At 37.0% G+C, this 15267-nt stretch overlaps 1 protein-coding gene across 3 annotated transcripts in view; it reads right to left on the minus strand.

Moving 5' to 3' along the window:
- LOC148871497 (uncharacterized) overlaps positions 1-14566 on the minus strand; it is a 173366-nt gene extending 158800 nt beyond the window's left edge. For 2 of the 3 annotated variants that reach the window (XM_088972192.1, XM_088972190.1), the window contains exons 1-10: positions 14429-14566; positions 14174-14342; positions 13373-13454; positions 12308-12411; positions 9071-9166; positions 8914-8961; positions 5847-5897; positions 3211-3314; positions 2951-3068; positions 30-131 (exon numbers count right to left, since the gene is read on the minus strand). In XM_088972192.1, the coding sequence (XP_088828318.1) occupies positions 30-131; positions 2951-3068; positions 3211-3314; positions 5847-5897; positions 8914-8961; positions 9071-9166; positions 12308-12411; positions 13373-13454; positions 14174-14188 (720 nt within the window). In that variant the 5' untranslated portion in view covers positions 14189-14342; positions 14429-14566. Of the gene's footprint in view, positions 1-29; positions 132-2950; positions 3069-3210; positions 3315-5846; positions 5898-8913; positions 8962-9070; positions 9167-12307; positions 12412-13372; positions 13455-14173; positions 14397-14428 lie in introns of those variants that run through there. The other variant, XM_088972191.1, reaches the window with a different exon arrangement.
- Positions 14567-15267: the final 701 nt, after the last annotated feature.

Below are 15267 nucleotides of genomic sequence, written 5' to 3' on the forward strand. Positions count from 1 at the left end.
GGATATTAAATTCCCAAACATGGACAAACCTCAACCCATTCCTTGGGACTAAGATCTACCCATTTCTTATCCATCTTCCAAGGAAGGCTGTCAGAGTCATGATAAACCGCTAGCCTCTCAAGTTGCACTGACTAAAACAAGGGAAAAAATTGCATAGTTTAGTTGAAGAATTTGGGAGAAGAATCTATTTGACTGAATAGAAAAAATGCAGCAAAACATAAATCAATAATTCCAATGGATCATAAAATAATACAATGACGAACCAAGAAAAATCATAAAATGTTCCAGTGTTTTATCCTCATAGGAATTAATTTTTCTCATCTTAAGTCAGAATTACTATCCTTTGGATGGCATAATATACATTTTCTAAGACCTTACAGGAAACCTATAAGATACAATCATACTCATGAAGAAATGGTAATAATATCCCAGTAATAGAATCACTGAAAGCTCTTCAAGTTCACCAGTAAATAAAAAAAAAAAAAAAAAAATCCAAGGTTTTCTTATTATAAAGTTTCACCGATAAGTTTATTGAACATAAAAGCATCTATTAACATTCATAATCCCTCCTCTTCAGACAGTACACAGTAACAATGCCATCAAAAGCTAATTGCCATGTTAACGCCTATATGTTTGGAATAAATTGAGTTGCCCAGCCCCCCACCCCCAACATGAGAGCTGAGAATGCTCCACCTGGTTCCATACTACACACTTGCTAGAAGAAACATCATGAACATTACATTAAAAAACTATTTCTACCCGCTTGCACTGGTGTGTCTAAGGCCATAATGCAGGAAATACTAGCACCTTAGCCCCTAACAAAGTTGGGTATAAGTTCATAAACCAATCCCTAAGTAAGACACCAATAAGAACTTTAAATGGAATTCTAAATCTGTCAACAATTCAACCCAAGGCTTAGTCCAAATTCAAGCCCATACTTGAGCCTATAAGCAAGTCTGAACCCATTAATATAACTAGGCCCAAGTCCATGTCCATATCCAATTCCATGATCCACATAACCGTATCCTTGACCCATCTCTTGAAGTTGCAGAAAAATCTGATTGCCTTGGAAGCTACATTTCTCAAAGTTCATGATAAAATTTAGATCTGCACTAGTATTAAATTAAGAATAGCAGTAGAAATAAATTGAAGGAAAGAGAAGAGAAAAGAAGGAAAAGAAAAGACTGGTTTGAACAGGAGAGAAATCTATCTCTAGTTGGCCAGGTTGATACATATAATTTTCCAAAATAGAACACAATGACTGCTATGCCCCTACTTAAGTATGGGACACATCACTCAAGTCAAACATTACACCTCACTCCTAATATAAAATAAAAGGAACAAACTGCCACTATACAGCTGACACTAACATTCCCCCTCAAGCTGGTGAGTATATATTATATGGTCCTAGCTTGTTACATATGTAGTCTACTCTTCCCCGACTTAACCCTTTGGTGAACAAGTCTGCCCATTGACTTCCAATGTTGACATATGCAATACTTATCACTCCATTCAGTACCTTTTCTCTCACAAAGTGACAATCAACTTCTATATGTTTTGTTCTCTCATGAAAAAACTAGATTGTAAGAGATGTGGACTGCAGCTTGATTGTCACAATAAAGCTGCATAGGGGTATCAATCAAGTACCCCATCTCCTGTAAGAGGTTCCTCAACCACACTAATGCACAAGTTGTATATGTCATGGCTCTATATTCAGCTTCTACACTACCACTTATTCTTCCACGTCACCAAATTACCCCCCAAGAAAGGTACAGTAACCTGTAGTGGACCTTCTGTAAGATACAAAACCATCCCAATCAGCATCATTGTATCCCTCTCCCTCTATCTCAAGGCTTCCTCCACTCTTGTATAACAAAACCAAGACCTCCCTTAAAATACCATAAAATCCTTAGAACTGAATCACAATGTGGAACCCGAGGATTCTGCATAAACTGACTCACCATACTAACTACAAATGAAATATCTGGCCAAGTAATGATTAGGTAGTTTAACTTACCAACCAACCTCCTATATCTTCTGGGATCTTCATACTTATTTCCCAAAAACGAGCTATGATGCACTAGTTCTTGGAGGCATAGTTGTCAATGCAAAACCTAGGCAACAAGATGCCCATGGAGGGCCACCTCACTTAAATGCCAAGCAATTTTGTATATGCACTATGAAATAATCTATATGATATTTTGAACCCACGAGAATTTCAAAACCTAAACTCATGAGCAAGAAAGAACTTAAAATTTTGTCCAATCAACATATCTTCTCCCACTCTTTCTTATTTCCCAAGGATAAAATTAGGGGCTCAACCCCTATATTTTCTAAATTTTCTTTTCTTTCTTCTTTTCCTTCCCACAAACATGTTGATTTTCTATGTTTTAATACAAATTTTATTTTTTTATGAAAGTTATAGAGAATTACAAGACATGGTTTCTGGTTGCTGTGGAACATACAAAATTACCCTAGGATACGTGATTTATATTTAAAAAAGTCCATCGCCTGGGCAACAAGGCAGCCCCTCTTGTCTAGCCTTGCCTTGATGCCCTGAAAACTATGTTTCAAGGGAATAGGAATATTAGCCCCATTACCTTGTGTCACTGCATAACAGTGCAACATTTTTTCTCCTTTATCAAATCAAACAGATAAATGAATTTCCCGAACACTTGAAACACCTTTCACAATTTCAACAAAGTTAAGCATAAGAAAACCAAGCCAAGGAAAACAAGGTGACAAGTAAACAGAATAAGAGAAACTAGATATAATAAATATTAAAACAACATTCAGATCAGAGAAATGTATCCACTTTTGAGACATGGTAACTGTAAATCAAATTTAACAAAACAAGAGGATCAGATCATTCTGGAAACCAATATGCCAATTACTGTCAAAATAGTACCAGAAAAGGTCAAAGTTTAACTAAAGACAAGATGCAATTGACCTTCCTCAATTTATCTAGTGCACCACTTGTGTCAAAAGTTTCGTTGCCATGGTCATCAGTTGTAACAGCAGCAAGTTTTGCTAAAGTAACTCCAGAAGAAAAGGGATGCCCAGGATTACTGTAAACCATACAATCACCCTCAAAAGTCAATCAGAAGGTAGAGCAAAACAAAAGATGAAGCATGAGAACAAGTCAATGCATCACAGAAGCAGAAAACAACAGAAGAAAATTAATTTACACCATGCAAACAAGCTAGTAACCTGATAGAATCCTCATATCTGATATGGACATTGCTAATGGAGATTTTGAGATTTCCAATTATAGTAGCTATAAGAGAACCCAGCCATGAATTCCCACCTGCTGACTGTACAACAAACAAACAATCAATATAAAAGAACGTGTTACTAATTCCTTCAACATAACCACAATTGAAAATGACCAATAAGTATCTTTTTTTTAAATAAATAATGAGAATTCATAAAATAAAAAACATATTACAAGATGAGTAATGAGGAATCAACCAAAAATAACAAAGAGTACAGACAAAAACCATTACAATTGTATATCCAAGATACATCTGTTATAAGTTCAAAGCAGTGTTTTAAAAGGCGTGGGAGGCGTACAGCTGGGGGCACGCCTCCAAGTGAGGCACCACCAAAATGCCCTGAGGCGTATGCCAAAGGTGCTGACATCTCTGAGGCATATGCCTCAGGTGCAAGAGGCATAGGCCTCATATGCTTTTTTCGTGAGGCGTTGCTTATCATGCACCTCATGTAAAAAGACAGAAAAAACGGGAAAAAAAAATAAAACAAAAGTAAAGGAAGGTGATAAGAAATCACCCGAAAAGAAAAGCCAACCCAAACTCAACCCCAATGAAACAGAATCAAACCCAAATCAACCAAAACCAGAAACAAACTAAAAAGACCTTTCTAACAAAAGTCCCTTACCCATAACAATACAACAAAAGACAAGAGACAAAATAAAACCAGAATATCAAACCAGTCTGATGCCCAAAAAAGCCCAAGCCAGACACCCAAACCCCAACAAGCACCTTTAATCATCTTTCTCAGTTTTTTGAGTACAAATTTGTTGCCGTTTCTTGACTATTCCTTTGGAATTTTTGACAAGTTTGTTAAGTCCCATTCCGAAAAGACCACCTTTTAACCTCGTGAAGAATTCAAGATTGGGATCTGCTGTTGTAATTTTTTGTGCTTTTGGGTTCTGAATCTTCTGACTGCATTTAGCCTCCCACCACTGTTTCAGAATTCCCCACTAATTTCCGACCCCTGTCTTCGGCCATCACCCCTTTGACCTCTTCTTCTGGCTCCTCTATGAAGTCCCCGCAACCTCTGGCACTTGCTTCCACCTCTTGCCTTGTTGAATTATCACAGTTAAGATTAACCACTGTATCTATCAGACCTTTCTTCCTAAATGCTTCCTTCACGTATCTAATGGCTTCTTTTGCGAATTCCTCCTCTCTTAGAAAAAACAGACCCAAAATTTTGCTTTCACTCCCCTATTCACCACTTCCTCAAAGTAATCAGACTTTCCTACCATATGGGTCTCATCAATCATCGGTTCAGACTCATTTTCCTCCCCTGAATCCACTTCCATCCCCTCTTCTCCATTCTCCTCTAGTGGGAAAGTTCTGTACTTTTTCCTTTTATATGTCCTAACCCCCCCCCCCATTCTTATCTTCTTCACCTTCTCCTCCCTCGCCCTCAATCCCCAAATCCTTCTTTCCTCCTTCCTCCTCTTCCACGCATCTGTCCCCTACTCCACCTCTATTTCCCCACTTCTCTTCCAAAACTCCTTTTTCCTTTGCCCCTTCAGTCCTGGTTCCCTCATCTCCCTTTCTGTTCTCCCCCTCTTCAGTGGCTCTGCTTTAATTACTTCCCAGCAAGGTAAGAATGACCTCTTCCTCATTCTTTTCTTCCACAACCGATTCTTACTGTCCCCCATCCACTCCCTCTATCCTTCCTAGACCTTTTTTTCAAACCCTCCTTGGCGACCTAAAGGTCTTCAACACCATCCTCTTTTTCCTGTTGAACAAATCTAATCTCAGATTCCATCTGCACATCTTTCTTTTCTTCTGCCTGCCCTTCTTCCTCTCCTTCTATCTTCTCTAAGATTGCTTAAGTATTCTTCTTTTTGACAGAACATATTGCCATTCTCCATACAAAGCCTTCGACATCACCAGTTTCCTCTTCTGTAACTTCCTTCTCTATCAGAACATCTTCTGTAACTTCCAATTTCAGTGGGTGAAAAGAACAGTGAATGCCTTTGCAGATGCTTTGGAAAAACAGGGTGTGGTAAAGGATCAATTGTACTGGGCTATATTGTGAGCTTGATGATGCTTTCTAGGGGAGGACTAAGCCTTTTTAACTCTCCGCTTGCTACAATGTTGCATTATATTAATCTAATGAAATTCTGTTATTGATCATAAAAAAGGGGTGTGTGATTCAACAAAATAGAATGAAATGACAAAAGTTCCCTTGTGGCACATGAAGTAATAAAAACTTCAGGAATACAACAGAGTTGATAGGAAAATTCTTGTTTCTATTTCATTAACAAAATATGTGGCATTTATAGGAAAACAAGTTTTGTTCCTAGAATATATTGTTATTTTGCTTTAGTATGTTACTTGAAAATATAGGACCTTTCCAAGAACCAAAAGGGAAAGTATGATCAATCAGAGTATTTTGTATAAGCATGGAAGGATAGAGCACAATGGTATATTAACCAAAGAAAAACTTTAAGAAATATAACTACATAAGATCTAATAATAATCAAAATGGACCACAACAAGCCCAATATAACAAAACTGTGCCCATAAGAAAATTACTAAACAATCAGTCACAAGACAACTACATGATACATAAAAACAAAGCCATACATTTTCCACCTTTGACCTGGCTTTAGCTTCAAGAGTCGCCAATTCTGCTTCCTGCACACAAAAATAAAGGAACCTATAAGAACTTAGTTCAATGGCACTGGAACCCAGTCAGACAATGAGTATAACCAATATGTAATCACTGAATCCTTTCTCTTTCCCCTTTTTTATTTCGAATAGCACCAATGTTAAGCACAAATTTGGCTATTTTAGCATTCCTTAAATAGAGGGCCTTAGTGCAACAGTTGGGTTGCTCCATTGCGACCTGGATGACCACAGCCCAAATCTAGGAAACAGTCTCTCTATGTATCTACAAGGGTAGGTTGCACACAAATGTCCCTCCTAAGACCCTGTATTGGCTGGAGTCTCGTGCACTGGGCTGCCCCTTTAGGCTTCCTAAATAACATAATACCAAAAACAATGAACCTTTAAATCCAATATGCCATAAGACGAAAAGAGAGAATGGTGTGCCCTCTCATTGAAGGAGTTGGGCTCATTTGCAGAGATTCTGGGGTGTGAGAGAGGTGTGTGGCCTTTAAAATATTTAGGCTTACCTCTTGGAGGCTTGTCAGCTTTCGGAACCCGTTGGTGGAGGGAATTGAGACAAGCCTTGCTGGTTGGAAAAGGAATTACATCTCTTTAGGGAGGAGAATTACACTGATCAAATCCACCTTAGCCAACCTTCCTGTCTATTTTATGTCTAACTTTAGGATGCCTCAAGCAGTTGTGAAGAGAATTGAAAAATTGATGAAGACTTCTTGTGGGAGCTAGGAGATAGAAAAAAAAAAATATATATATATATATATATCATATGGTTAGGTGGGAGAAGGTGGTCAAAAGGAAGGAGAGAGTGGGTTGGGTCTGGCAAATATTAGGAAGAAAACCTTGCTCTTTTTAAGTGGTTGTGGTGCTTTCTCCCCTTGGAGAATGATAGGTTGTGGCAAAAAGTGATGTCAAGTATTCATGGGCTTCCTAGGAATGGTTGGGGTGCCGGTATTCTGCAAAGAGCTAACCAAGCAACACCATTGAAAGCATTGCATGGTATTCTTCCTCAATTCCTTGAGCACATCAGGTATGACTTGGCCACTAGTAATAGGATCAAATTCTAGGAAGATGTGTGAATTGGGGATCTTCCCTTTAAAGCGGTGTTCCCTTCTTTGTATGCTCTTTCAAGCCTTAAAGAAAACCATGTGCCTGATTTCTTTGGGTCTTCTTCTTCCCCTAGGGAGGGTTGGAACTTGGGGTTTATGAGAAAACTGAAAGGTTGAAATCCCTTCTGTGTCTAACCTTGTGAATATCTTGGATAACTAAGTTTTTAATGAGTCTGGGGAAGATGGACGGGTGTGGAATCCCAGTCCCTCTGGGATTTATGAAGGGAGGGTTGGAACTTTCCATCTCTTTATTTCCTGCCGTTTTGCTTGTTGTATTTGGGAATGGTTCTGCTCTCTTTGGTGGCAAGTGGATCCCTCCTGGTAGTTTGGAAAGTCTCTTTAAACCTCCTTCCTGAGATGCACAAAAAAAGCAGAATTTTGTGGAAGTGTGCTAGAGCAGCAATAGTGTGGACTGTTTGGGAGGAAAGAAACTTAAGAACCTTGGAGATAAAGAAAGAAACAATGAAGTAATCTTGGAGACTGCTATAGCTAGAGTTGCTCATTGGGTGAGGACTTTCAAGCTAAACTGGAGGGGTTAGAGGGATAATGAATGTGATTCCCCTGTTCTCCTACAATCAAAGTTGGAGAATGCCTTTTTGGATCAAAATTCCTCTGATGGTAGGATTTGGTTTCCTTCCGCTAAGGGACTCCTCAGAGGTAAACTTCCTAAAGAAGGAAATTTGGTGCAAGTCTATCCCTCCCAAAGTACAAGGTCTTTATTGGGAAGATAAATGCCTTTGACATGCTACAAAAAAAAAGGGTGAGACCCTTATTTATTAATCTCATGTTCTTTTGTGTCTTGTAATTGGGATTCTGTTCTCTCTTTGGTTACAAATGATACCCTACAAAATATGGTAAGCTTATTCCATCTTCTTGACGCAACAGGAAAAAAGAAAAAGAGGATTGATTTTGTGGAGGACAATAAGAGTAGCTTTGCTGTAGAATATCTGAGAAGAAAGAAACCAAATGATCATTTATGAAATATGAAGCTTTGGACTTCTTATGTATGCTCTTCTATGCATTTATTGGAGCATGAGATGTAATTAGATAAAGGTATGAGTTAGATGGCACATGGCAGATTCCAGCATAAAAATGGGATGTATATTGTATATAAACTAGTTTTCATTACCATCAAATAGAATTCAACAGTTGCCAATTAAAAAAATCTTGAAATTTCAATGTAATCCCAGAATTTACACCAATCAGGTACAAACAGTGCTGGAAAAATAATTTTGAATGTTCGCTCTTTTTGGGGCATACACTATATTGTTATGACCATTAGAGTTTGCCTCTTTTCTGAAAACCCAGATGACTTAAGTCAACCCTAATCTATTTTCTTATGAAAACCCAGATGACTTAAGTCAACTAGTCATCAATCTAGGTAATACTTGGTAATACCTTCGATCTCAACAAAAAACCCTTAGAGCATAAGTTGGAACCAAATCTCAATTATAGAAGCTTTTTTATTGGTAGCAGTCAAGCAATCAAGAAATTTATTAGTATATCTGATATCAGAAAAAGAAGAAAAAACAACAAAACTCCAGGCAGATAACCAGATCATCCACCTAAGATACAAAAACAAATTACTCCTCATAAAACCTCCCCTGACAACTGAGTCAGTTGGCAGAGCTTCTAATCCAGTGGAATGAGGTGCTCCCTCTTGCAGCCAATGCTCCTTGTTCTTTCTTGTCTTTCTCTATTTCTTTACTATTCTCAAAGTCAAACACCAGGCTCTAACAACACATTTTCCTCCAGAAAATATGAAGTCATATAACAAACATGAAAGTTATGAAGCAGATGAAAAGTGAAATGCATGGATGCACAAGTCCATACTTTAGATGAAAAAATAACTCAGTTCCCACAAAGGATGAGACCTACAAATTCAGCCCAACATTGATATATAAATAAATAAACTGCACCTCAATCTGTTTAAGTTTGGCTTCAAAAAGCTTTTCCCTGTCTTCTGCCTACAGAAATTTATAATCAGATAAGTTAAAAGATCAAAAAATGCAATATCACTTAGAAAATAATAAATGTAAAATCTTAAGCACACAAATTATTACATTCACTCCCTACCTTGAGAGTCCAGCCATCAGGAACAGGACAAGCAAGAACAAAGACACGATCTATAAGAACAATAACAGGTTCTTTGCCTAGACTTTTCCAGGGAACCTACAGTTAAAAGTTCAAAATCTTAACCTTCATCTTCCCAAAGTTATAAAGAACCCAAAAACTCATGAAAGAAGCCAAATTGAGTAATATCAAATCTGTGAATACATATAGTGCCAAGTGAGCTCTACAGAGTATAACATTCAATGACAAATAAATTTGCAAGAATGAAAATCCCCATATCATCATCACCCAAGCCTTATCCCAACTATATGGGGTTGGGTACAGGAATCTTGTTTCACCATTCTGTTCTGTGTGGTGCTAACAAATGAAAATCCCTAAATAATGGTATAAGAAACCAATTCTCATGGTAACACAAAAACATATTAGCAATATTCAGTGCATCCAAGTAAATAACAATCGTAACAGCTTCAAGAATCAATTCAATAGATGAGCATACATATCTCAGCCAAGCAACAAGCATTAGAGATGGATTCAACATATGCATACCTTTTGCTGATTTCCTTTTTTGAAGAGAAAGATAACTTATTTTTCAAAAAAGGGGGGAGGGATAAGAGATGTACAAACAGGCCAGAAAAAACAAAAAGAAGGCTTGTGCTCACTGCATTGCACACTGGAAAAAAAATACTTGATCTTTTCCAAAGCTTTTCGGTGACTGATATATTAAGGGCATGGACTGAAGTGGCACAATTTTCCAAAGTTCCTCCCTCCTCACCCCAAGTTCCTCCCCCTAGCTCTTCAGAGACCTTACTCATGTTTTCTTCTCTCCTTTTTCTCTCATAAGCTTCCAAGGCTTTCCTTACAACATTCTCCCCCTCAAGAAGAACAAGCCCAGGGATTTACCAACTTCCACCTCTCTGTCTACTAGAGTCTTCAAATCCACACAACCTTTCTTTATCTCCTTATCCTCCTGAACAACCTTAGGAGAAACCTCACTCGAATTAGACTCATACCTCACAGTTTTGTCTAACAAATCAGGATTGAACAGCTTCTCCTGGTTAGAACCATCCAGACGAGGCTCATTTCTGACCCCATTAGATGAGAATGAATAAGCCAGGGAAGATTTCTCCTGACTGGAAGGTCTTAGTTTAATCCCTCTTCTTTCATATATCTTTTTATACTTACTTGTTGGTCCGGCTCCCACCAGGCCCTTGAGAAAACCTTTGTGATATGCACTACATTGAGATTGCTTGAAGATCCGGTCTTCCTTGGGCCTTCTGAAGCTTCACCCTTGACTATTGCACTTGACTCTTTTCTCCTGCGACCCAAGTCAACTCCCAACTAAACAACAAACACTTCCAAGACCTGGTAACCGGTGTCGGTCCTATGGCCCTCAACTTGACTTATACTCCCCAAGTCAGAGGCTGCTTGCCCTCAACTTCTGAAAGACCGTCCTCTTCTTCCTTGTCCCCTCCCTCCTTCCAAACCTTGAAATTGCCTTCCACCTCCTCTGCCCTAGCTCCTGCTCCCAGATCCTTCTCTGAGCTTCCTCCCTGTAAACTAGAAACCAATCCCCTAAACTCCTAGCTTAACTCAAGCCTCGAAGAAATAGGTTTCAGCTCTACCTTCTCAACCCCTGGACTGAGCACCTGAGCAACAAACAGATCTTTGTCACGACCGCCTTGAGAATGCTTCTTAGAACTCGAAGGAACTTCACGATTGAGATGGTGTGGTCCAAGAGTTTGAACATCAGAAGCGCAGCTTTTTGCAAACTGGTATTCGAGGCGTTCTGAGGAGACCTAAAGCCTGCCCCTTTCTTGAAAACTCTTTTGTCGACTCTCCCCCCTCAAATTCCAAGAACACCTCCAACTAAGTCGTTGGCCCCATGCCTCTTAATATCAAACTGTTTTATCCTTGAGGCATGGGCCCCCAAGTCCCTAATCGAGGAACTAAACAATTTTTCGGAAATGCCTCCCTGTTTGGAGATTCCCACCATGTGTTCCTTTTCACTAAAGAGCTCTTCATTTCCCAGATGCAAAAATACATTTTTAGCACCCCCCCCCCTTTTTATCTCTTTGGGGAGAAAAGCATAGGGCTCAAGTTTGTGCTTGAGCTTGATTGAAACTAGAAATACTAGCTCAAATTTGGCTCAACTCAAAAGTTCTTATGTTTAAGCTCGATTTTTCTCTCAAACAAAATATGTTTAAGCTCGATTTGGCTTGAATTATCCAAGCCTACTTGAATTCAAACTTAATACTTGCATTGCTTTAACATTTAAAAACCAAAAAAAAAAAAAAACTGTTGATATCCTTCAAAAACACATATTTCAATTTAATTCATAAAATTACATAATCATCAATACTTAGGAGTTTTGGTTCATTGCATGCATTTCCATTTAATACATAAAAGATATATAAGTTCAATACATAAATTGAACAGTTTGATACACACATCAATCAATATTTCATACTTCAATATACAAAAATATAGAAAATTAATAATTAATTATTTTATTACATTACCCTACTTCTTATTATTCATAAAGAAAAACCTGGATGATTATTCATAAAAAATTAAAACATAAATAAGCTCAACCAGGCTGACAAGTTTCATTTATTGAGCTTCATACTATTTGAATTCTAGTCAAGCCTATTTACTGGGAGCAAGGATTAGCTGAACGCGATGGCTATTCAGCGGGCTGTGGAACCAAAGATAATGTTCCATGCCAATAATAAAATACATGGGACCCTTAGGAGACCCATCTTCAACCTGAAAAAAGCCCCTGATACTTGAACTGTTCGATGATGCTTCCTATTCTTAAACCTTCTCACTGCATTAGGCAACTGTTCTCCATCAATTGAATCTTTAGGCTTATCAATAATCCTTTCTACTTTGAGGACCACATTTTTTTAAATGTCTGGACCGCCATCTGCTCTCCAAATCCTTCAAAGTCTTCTACCTCCTCAACAAAACCTCACAAACTCTCTTGATTGTCCATTGGCCCTCCTTTTCCATCCACCAAACCATAGTTTTCTTCTGCTTCTTCCTTATTTTTGAGGTTCCCACAGTATTTTTCGTCTAACTCTCATGTTTGAGACAAGAAATTGGCAACTTGAAAAAGGAGAGAATTTAGTGGTAATACTCCATGGGAAATTGGCAACTTGAGAAAGGAGAGAATTTATGAGCAAGTAGGTAATACTCCAAACTGAGAACCACTTATTCACAAAATGCTAATAAATTTACCTTTAATGTAATGGTACCAACAAAGCCAGCTTTGACGGTAACAGGGAGTCTTAGTGAATTTAGTGCCTCTGCTTTTAACTTCAAGTCTCTAAGTACAACATCACCTTCAAGGAAAGGAAAACAAAAATTAGCCAGACATTTTTTGAGCAGTGTAACTACAAGTCGGTACAATACTCCACATGAAAACAGCCAAATAATCAAGTTGTGAAATAACTCCAAGTAAAAATTACTAGTTAACAATATTAGAACAATGGAACATTTTACCACCACTTATGGGAGAAAAAAATAACAATTAATAGATTTGGGCCATTTTAAAACCTATAGCATCAGAAGCATTACCAGTCATGTGCGCACTACTACAATCACACCATCTTCATTTGTAAACACTCCCTCAAATCCTAAAGTTACAGAGCCGTCCAACGAGCTTACATCAAAGTTCAGTTTTATTCTTTTATGCGAGGGGGTTTGCATTCCAAAAACAAAATAACCATGTATTTCACAATTGAAGACTTTGCCACTTCTCCCCAAGGCTTCTAATGGGGGAACTGGGACTGAATAGAAGCCACATCTTTTTAGGCTGCCTCATGAAACTGGGACAGAACAGGCTAACCACTTCTTCAAAAGGCTTCTAACTGAATTTGTTTTTCAGGTGTAGAGAGTGATAAAATGCAAAGCTTGTGAATTGGGGAAATCTATTCCTTTATATAATACTTGAAATACAAAAGTTCATTTCCAAGTTCTGAGCTTAAACAATAAAAACAGATTCATTCCCCACACAACACAATGTCATACACATCAAATACCATATACTAACATTTTCATGAGAAAAGAAACACAGAAAGAGCAAAGGTAAGATAAATAGAAGATATTAAACCTGAAGCATCCAGTATAGTTGAGGATATGAAAAAGTACGGGACAATAAAAATGGTTCATCACTTAGATTGCACAGAAGCTGAACTACACTCAAAGACAAGTTAATAAGGTACTAACAATGTTCAGGATTTTCGCAGCATAATGTCATAGAGGTTCAAGAAGTTCAGTAAATGTAATACTTCAGAAACAAACCTTTCCACACACTGATTCTTAGAGCCTCTGCTGAGAGCCCATGAACATATTCACCAAGATATTGTCGAAGCAGGTGCAAAGCCTACAAACCATATAATTCTCTATCAATTAATGAAATGCAAATAAAGAAAATGTGAGCAACTTCCCTAGCTTCATTACCAAAATTCCAAAAATGGAATTAGTTCAGCTTGCAGAAAAACAACCCAAAACAAGTACTAAAAACTTATGTCTATTGTATAAACACTTTTTTTTATAAGTAACCATGAAGTTATTCAGTCGTTATAAACATAATATACAATCAATTACATAGGAGTGTTCTTAAGAATCAGGGGTGTCTGACTCCAACATAAACATACATCCATGCAAAACTAAATAAAAGGGTTTCACTGGGTAGTGAGGGACAAATGACAAAGATAATTAGGTGAGTTTGAATAAAGCACAGGCGGTTGACCATAAATTCAAAAAGGAGCAGAGTTAATTTAGTTGCTAATGGGGAAAAACCTTAGTTAAGCATTCTTTTCTTTATTATTATAACTGGATGAATTAATTAAATTTAAACCAAAGAGATACAAGAATTAAGGAGGGAGAGATAAACTCTCTTAACTCTCCCAAACCAGAATCACAGCATTACATCAGAACCCAAAATATATTTAGTTAAGCATTCAATTGGCAACTCAAATAGATTTAGAGCCCAAACCAATCCAAGCAAGCAATGCTTAAGGCCTCTATAACTAAATTGAGAATTAATTGGATCAAGATGTTCATCGTTATATAAAGAACAATGGAAACAAGGATCCTTACGTGCGCCTCAAACATGGTGACGGACCAAATCGATCCTCATGTGCTGCAAACGAACCGAGCTTCTCTTACGATCGTTGTCCGGATCGGTGATCGACAGCGAAGAACTGCAGTTGAAAGAATTTTTTCTTCGACCAGTCCGATACGTGAGGAAACCCAACGCGCGATAAACCTAAATAGCCGGACGGTTGGAAGAAATGAGTGTCCGGAAAGCAAAAAAAATCATGGAGAAGAAAAAATGGGGTTGATCTTTATAACCAGGTGTCTGATGAGTTCGCTTTCGCTATCCCTCCACCTAGCGTATGCTGCTGCACCCAAACAGTATACACGTCGCCAAGCTCAAATACGCACTAATAATTACAAACATCCAGCGGAAAAATAAGGGTCAGCTTGGCTCGTGGGCAGAACAATATCAGAATTGGAATTGGATCCACTATTCTTCTGTTCAATCAGTAACCCGAATTGGATTCCCATTGTTGTTGTTTGGTTCATTGGGAGCTCGAATTAGAACCGACAGAAACTTATCAATTTTAAATTAGTTTATTTATTATTTTATTAATATTTTATGAATATATAATTATTATGTCAATAGTACTTTGTTATTAGTATTTATAATTATTTATTATTAATTTGTGAATATTTTATTAGTATATAATTATTATATTATTATATTAATAATATTTTTATTATTATATTGTATTAATAATTTATTATTTTATTATATTTTACTGCTATTTTCTTATTAATTTCTATTATTCTTGATTATTATTTTAAAAACAATTTATTATTATTAAATAACTAATACGTTAGTATTTTTATATTACATTCATTATATTATATTAATATTTTATTTCTACTTTACTATTGTCATTTCATAAATATTATTTTCACTTTTATAATTACTTTGTTACTATTATTTTATTGGTATCTAATAATTAATAAATAATGTTTATGCATGTCTTATTAATATGTCATTATATCATTCTACTTTAATAATATTTTTATTATTGTATTTTATTGATAATTTATTATTTTCTTATTAGCTTAATAATATTCTACTACTTTTGTTTATTATTTTAAAATTAATTTATTATTAT

This window comes from Nelumbo lutea, chromosome 2 (assembly GCF_056320005.1).
Source record: "Nelumbo lutea isolate HS-2025 chromosome 2, American lotus-T2T, whole genome shotgun sequence".
Taxonomy (NCBI): domain Eukaryota; kingdom Viridiplantae; phylum Streptophyta; class Magnoliopsida; order Proteales; family Nelumbonaceae; genus Nelumbo; species Nelumbo lutea.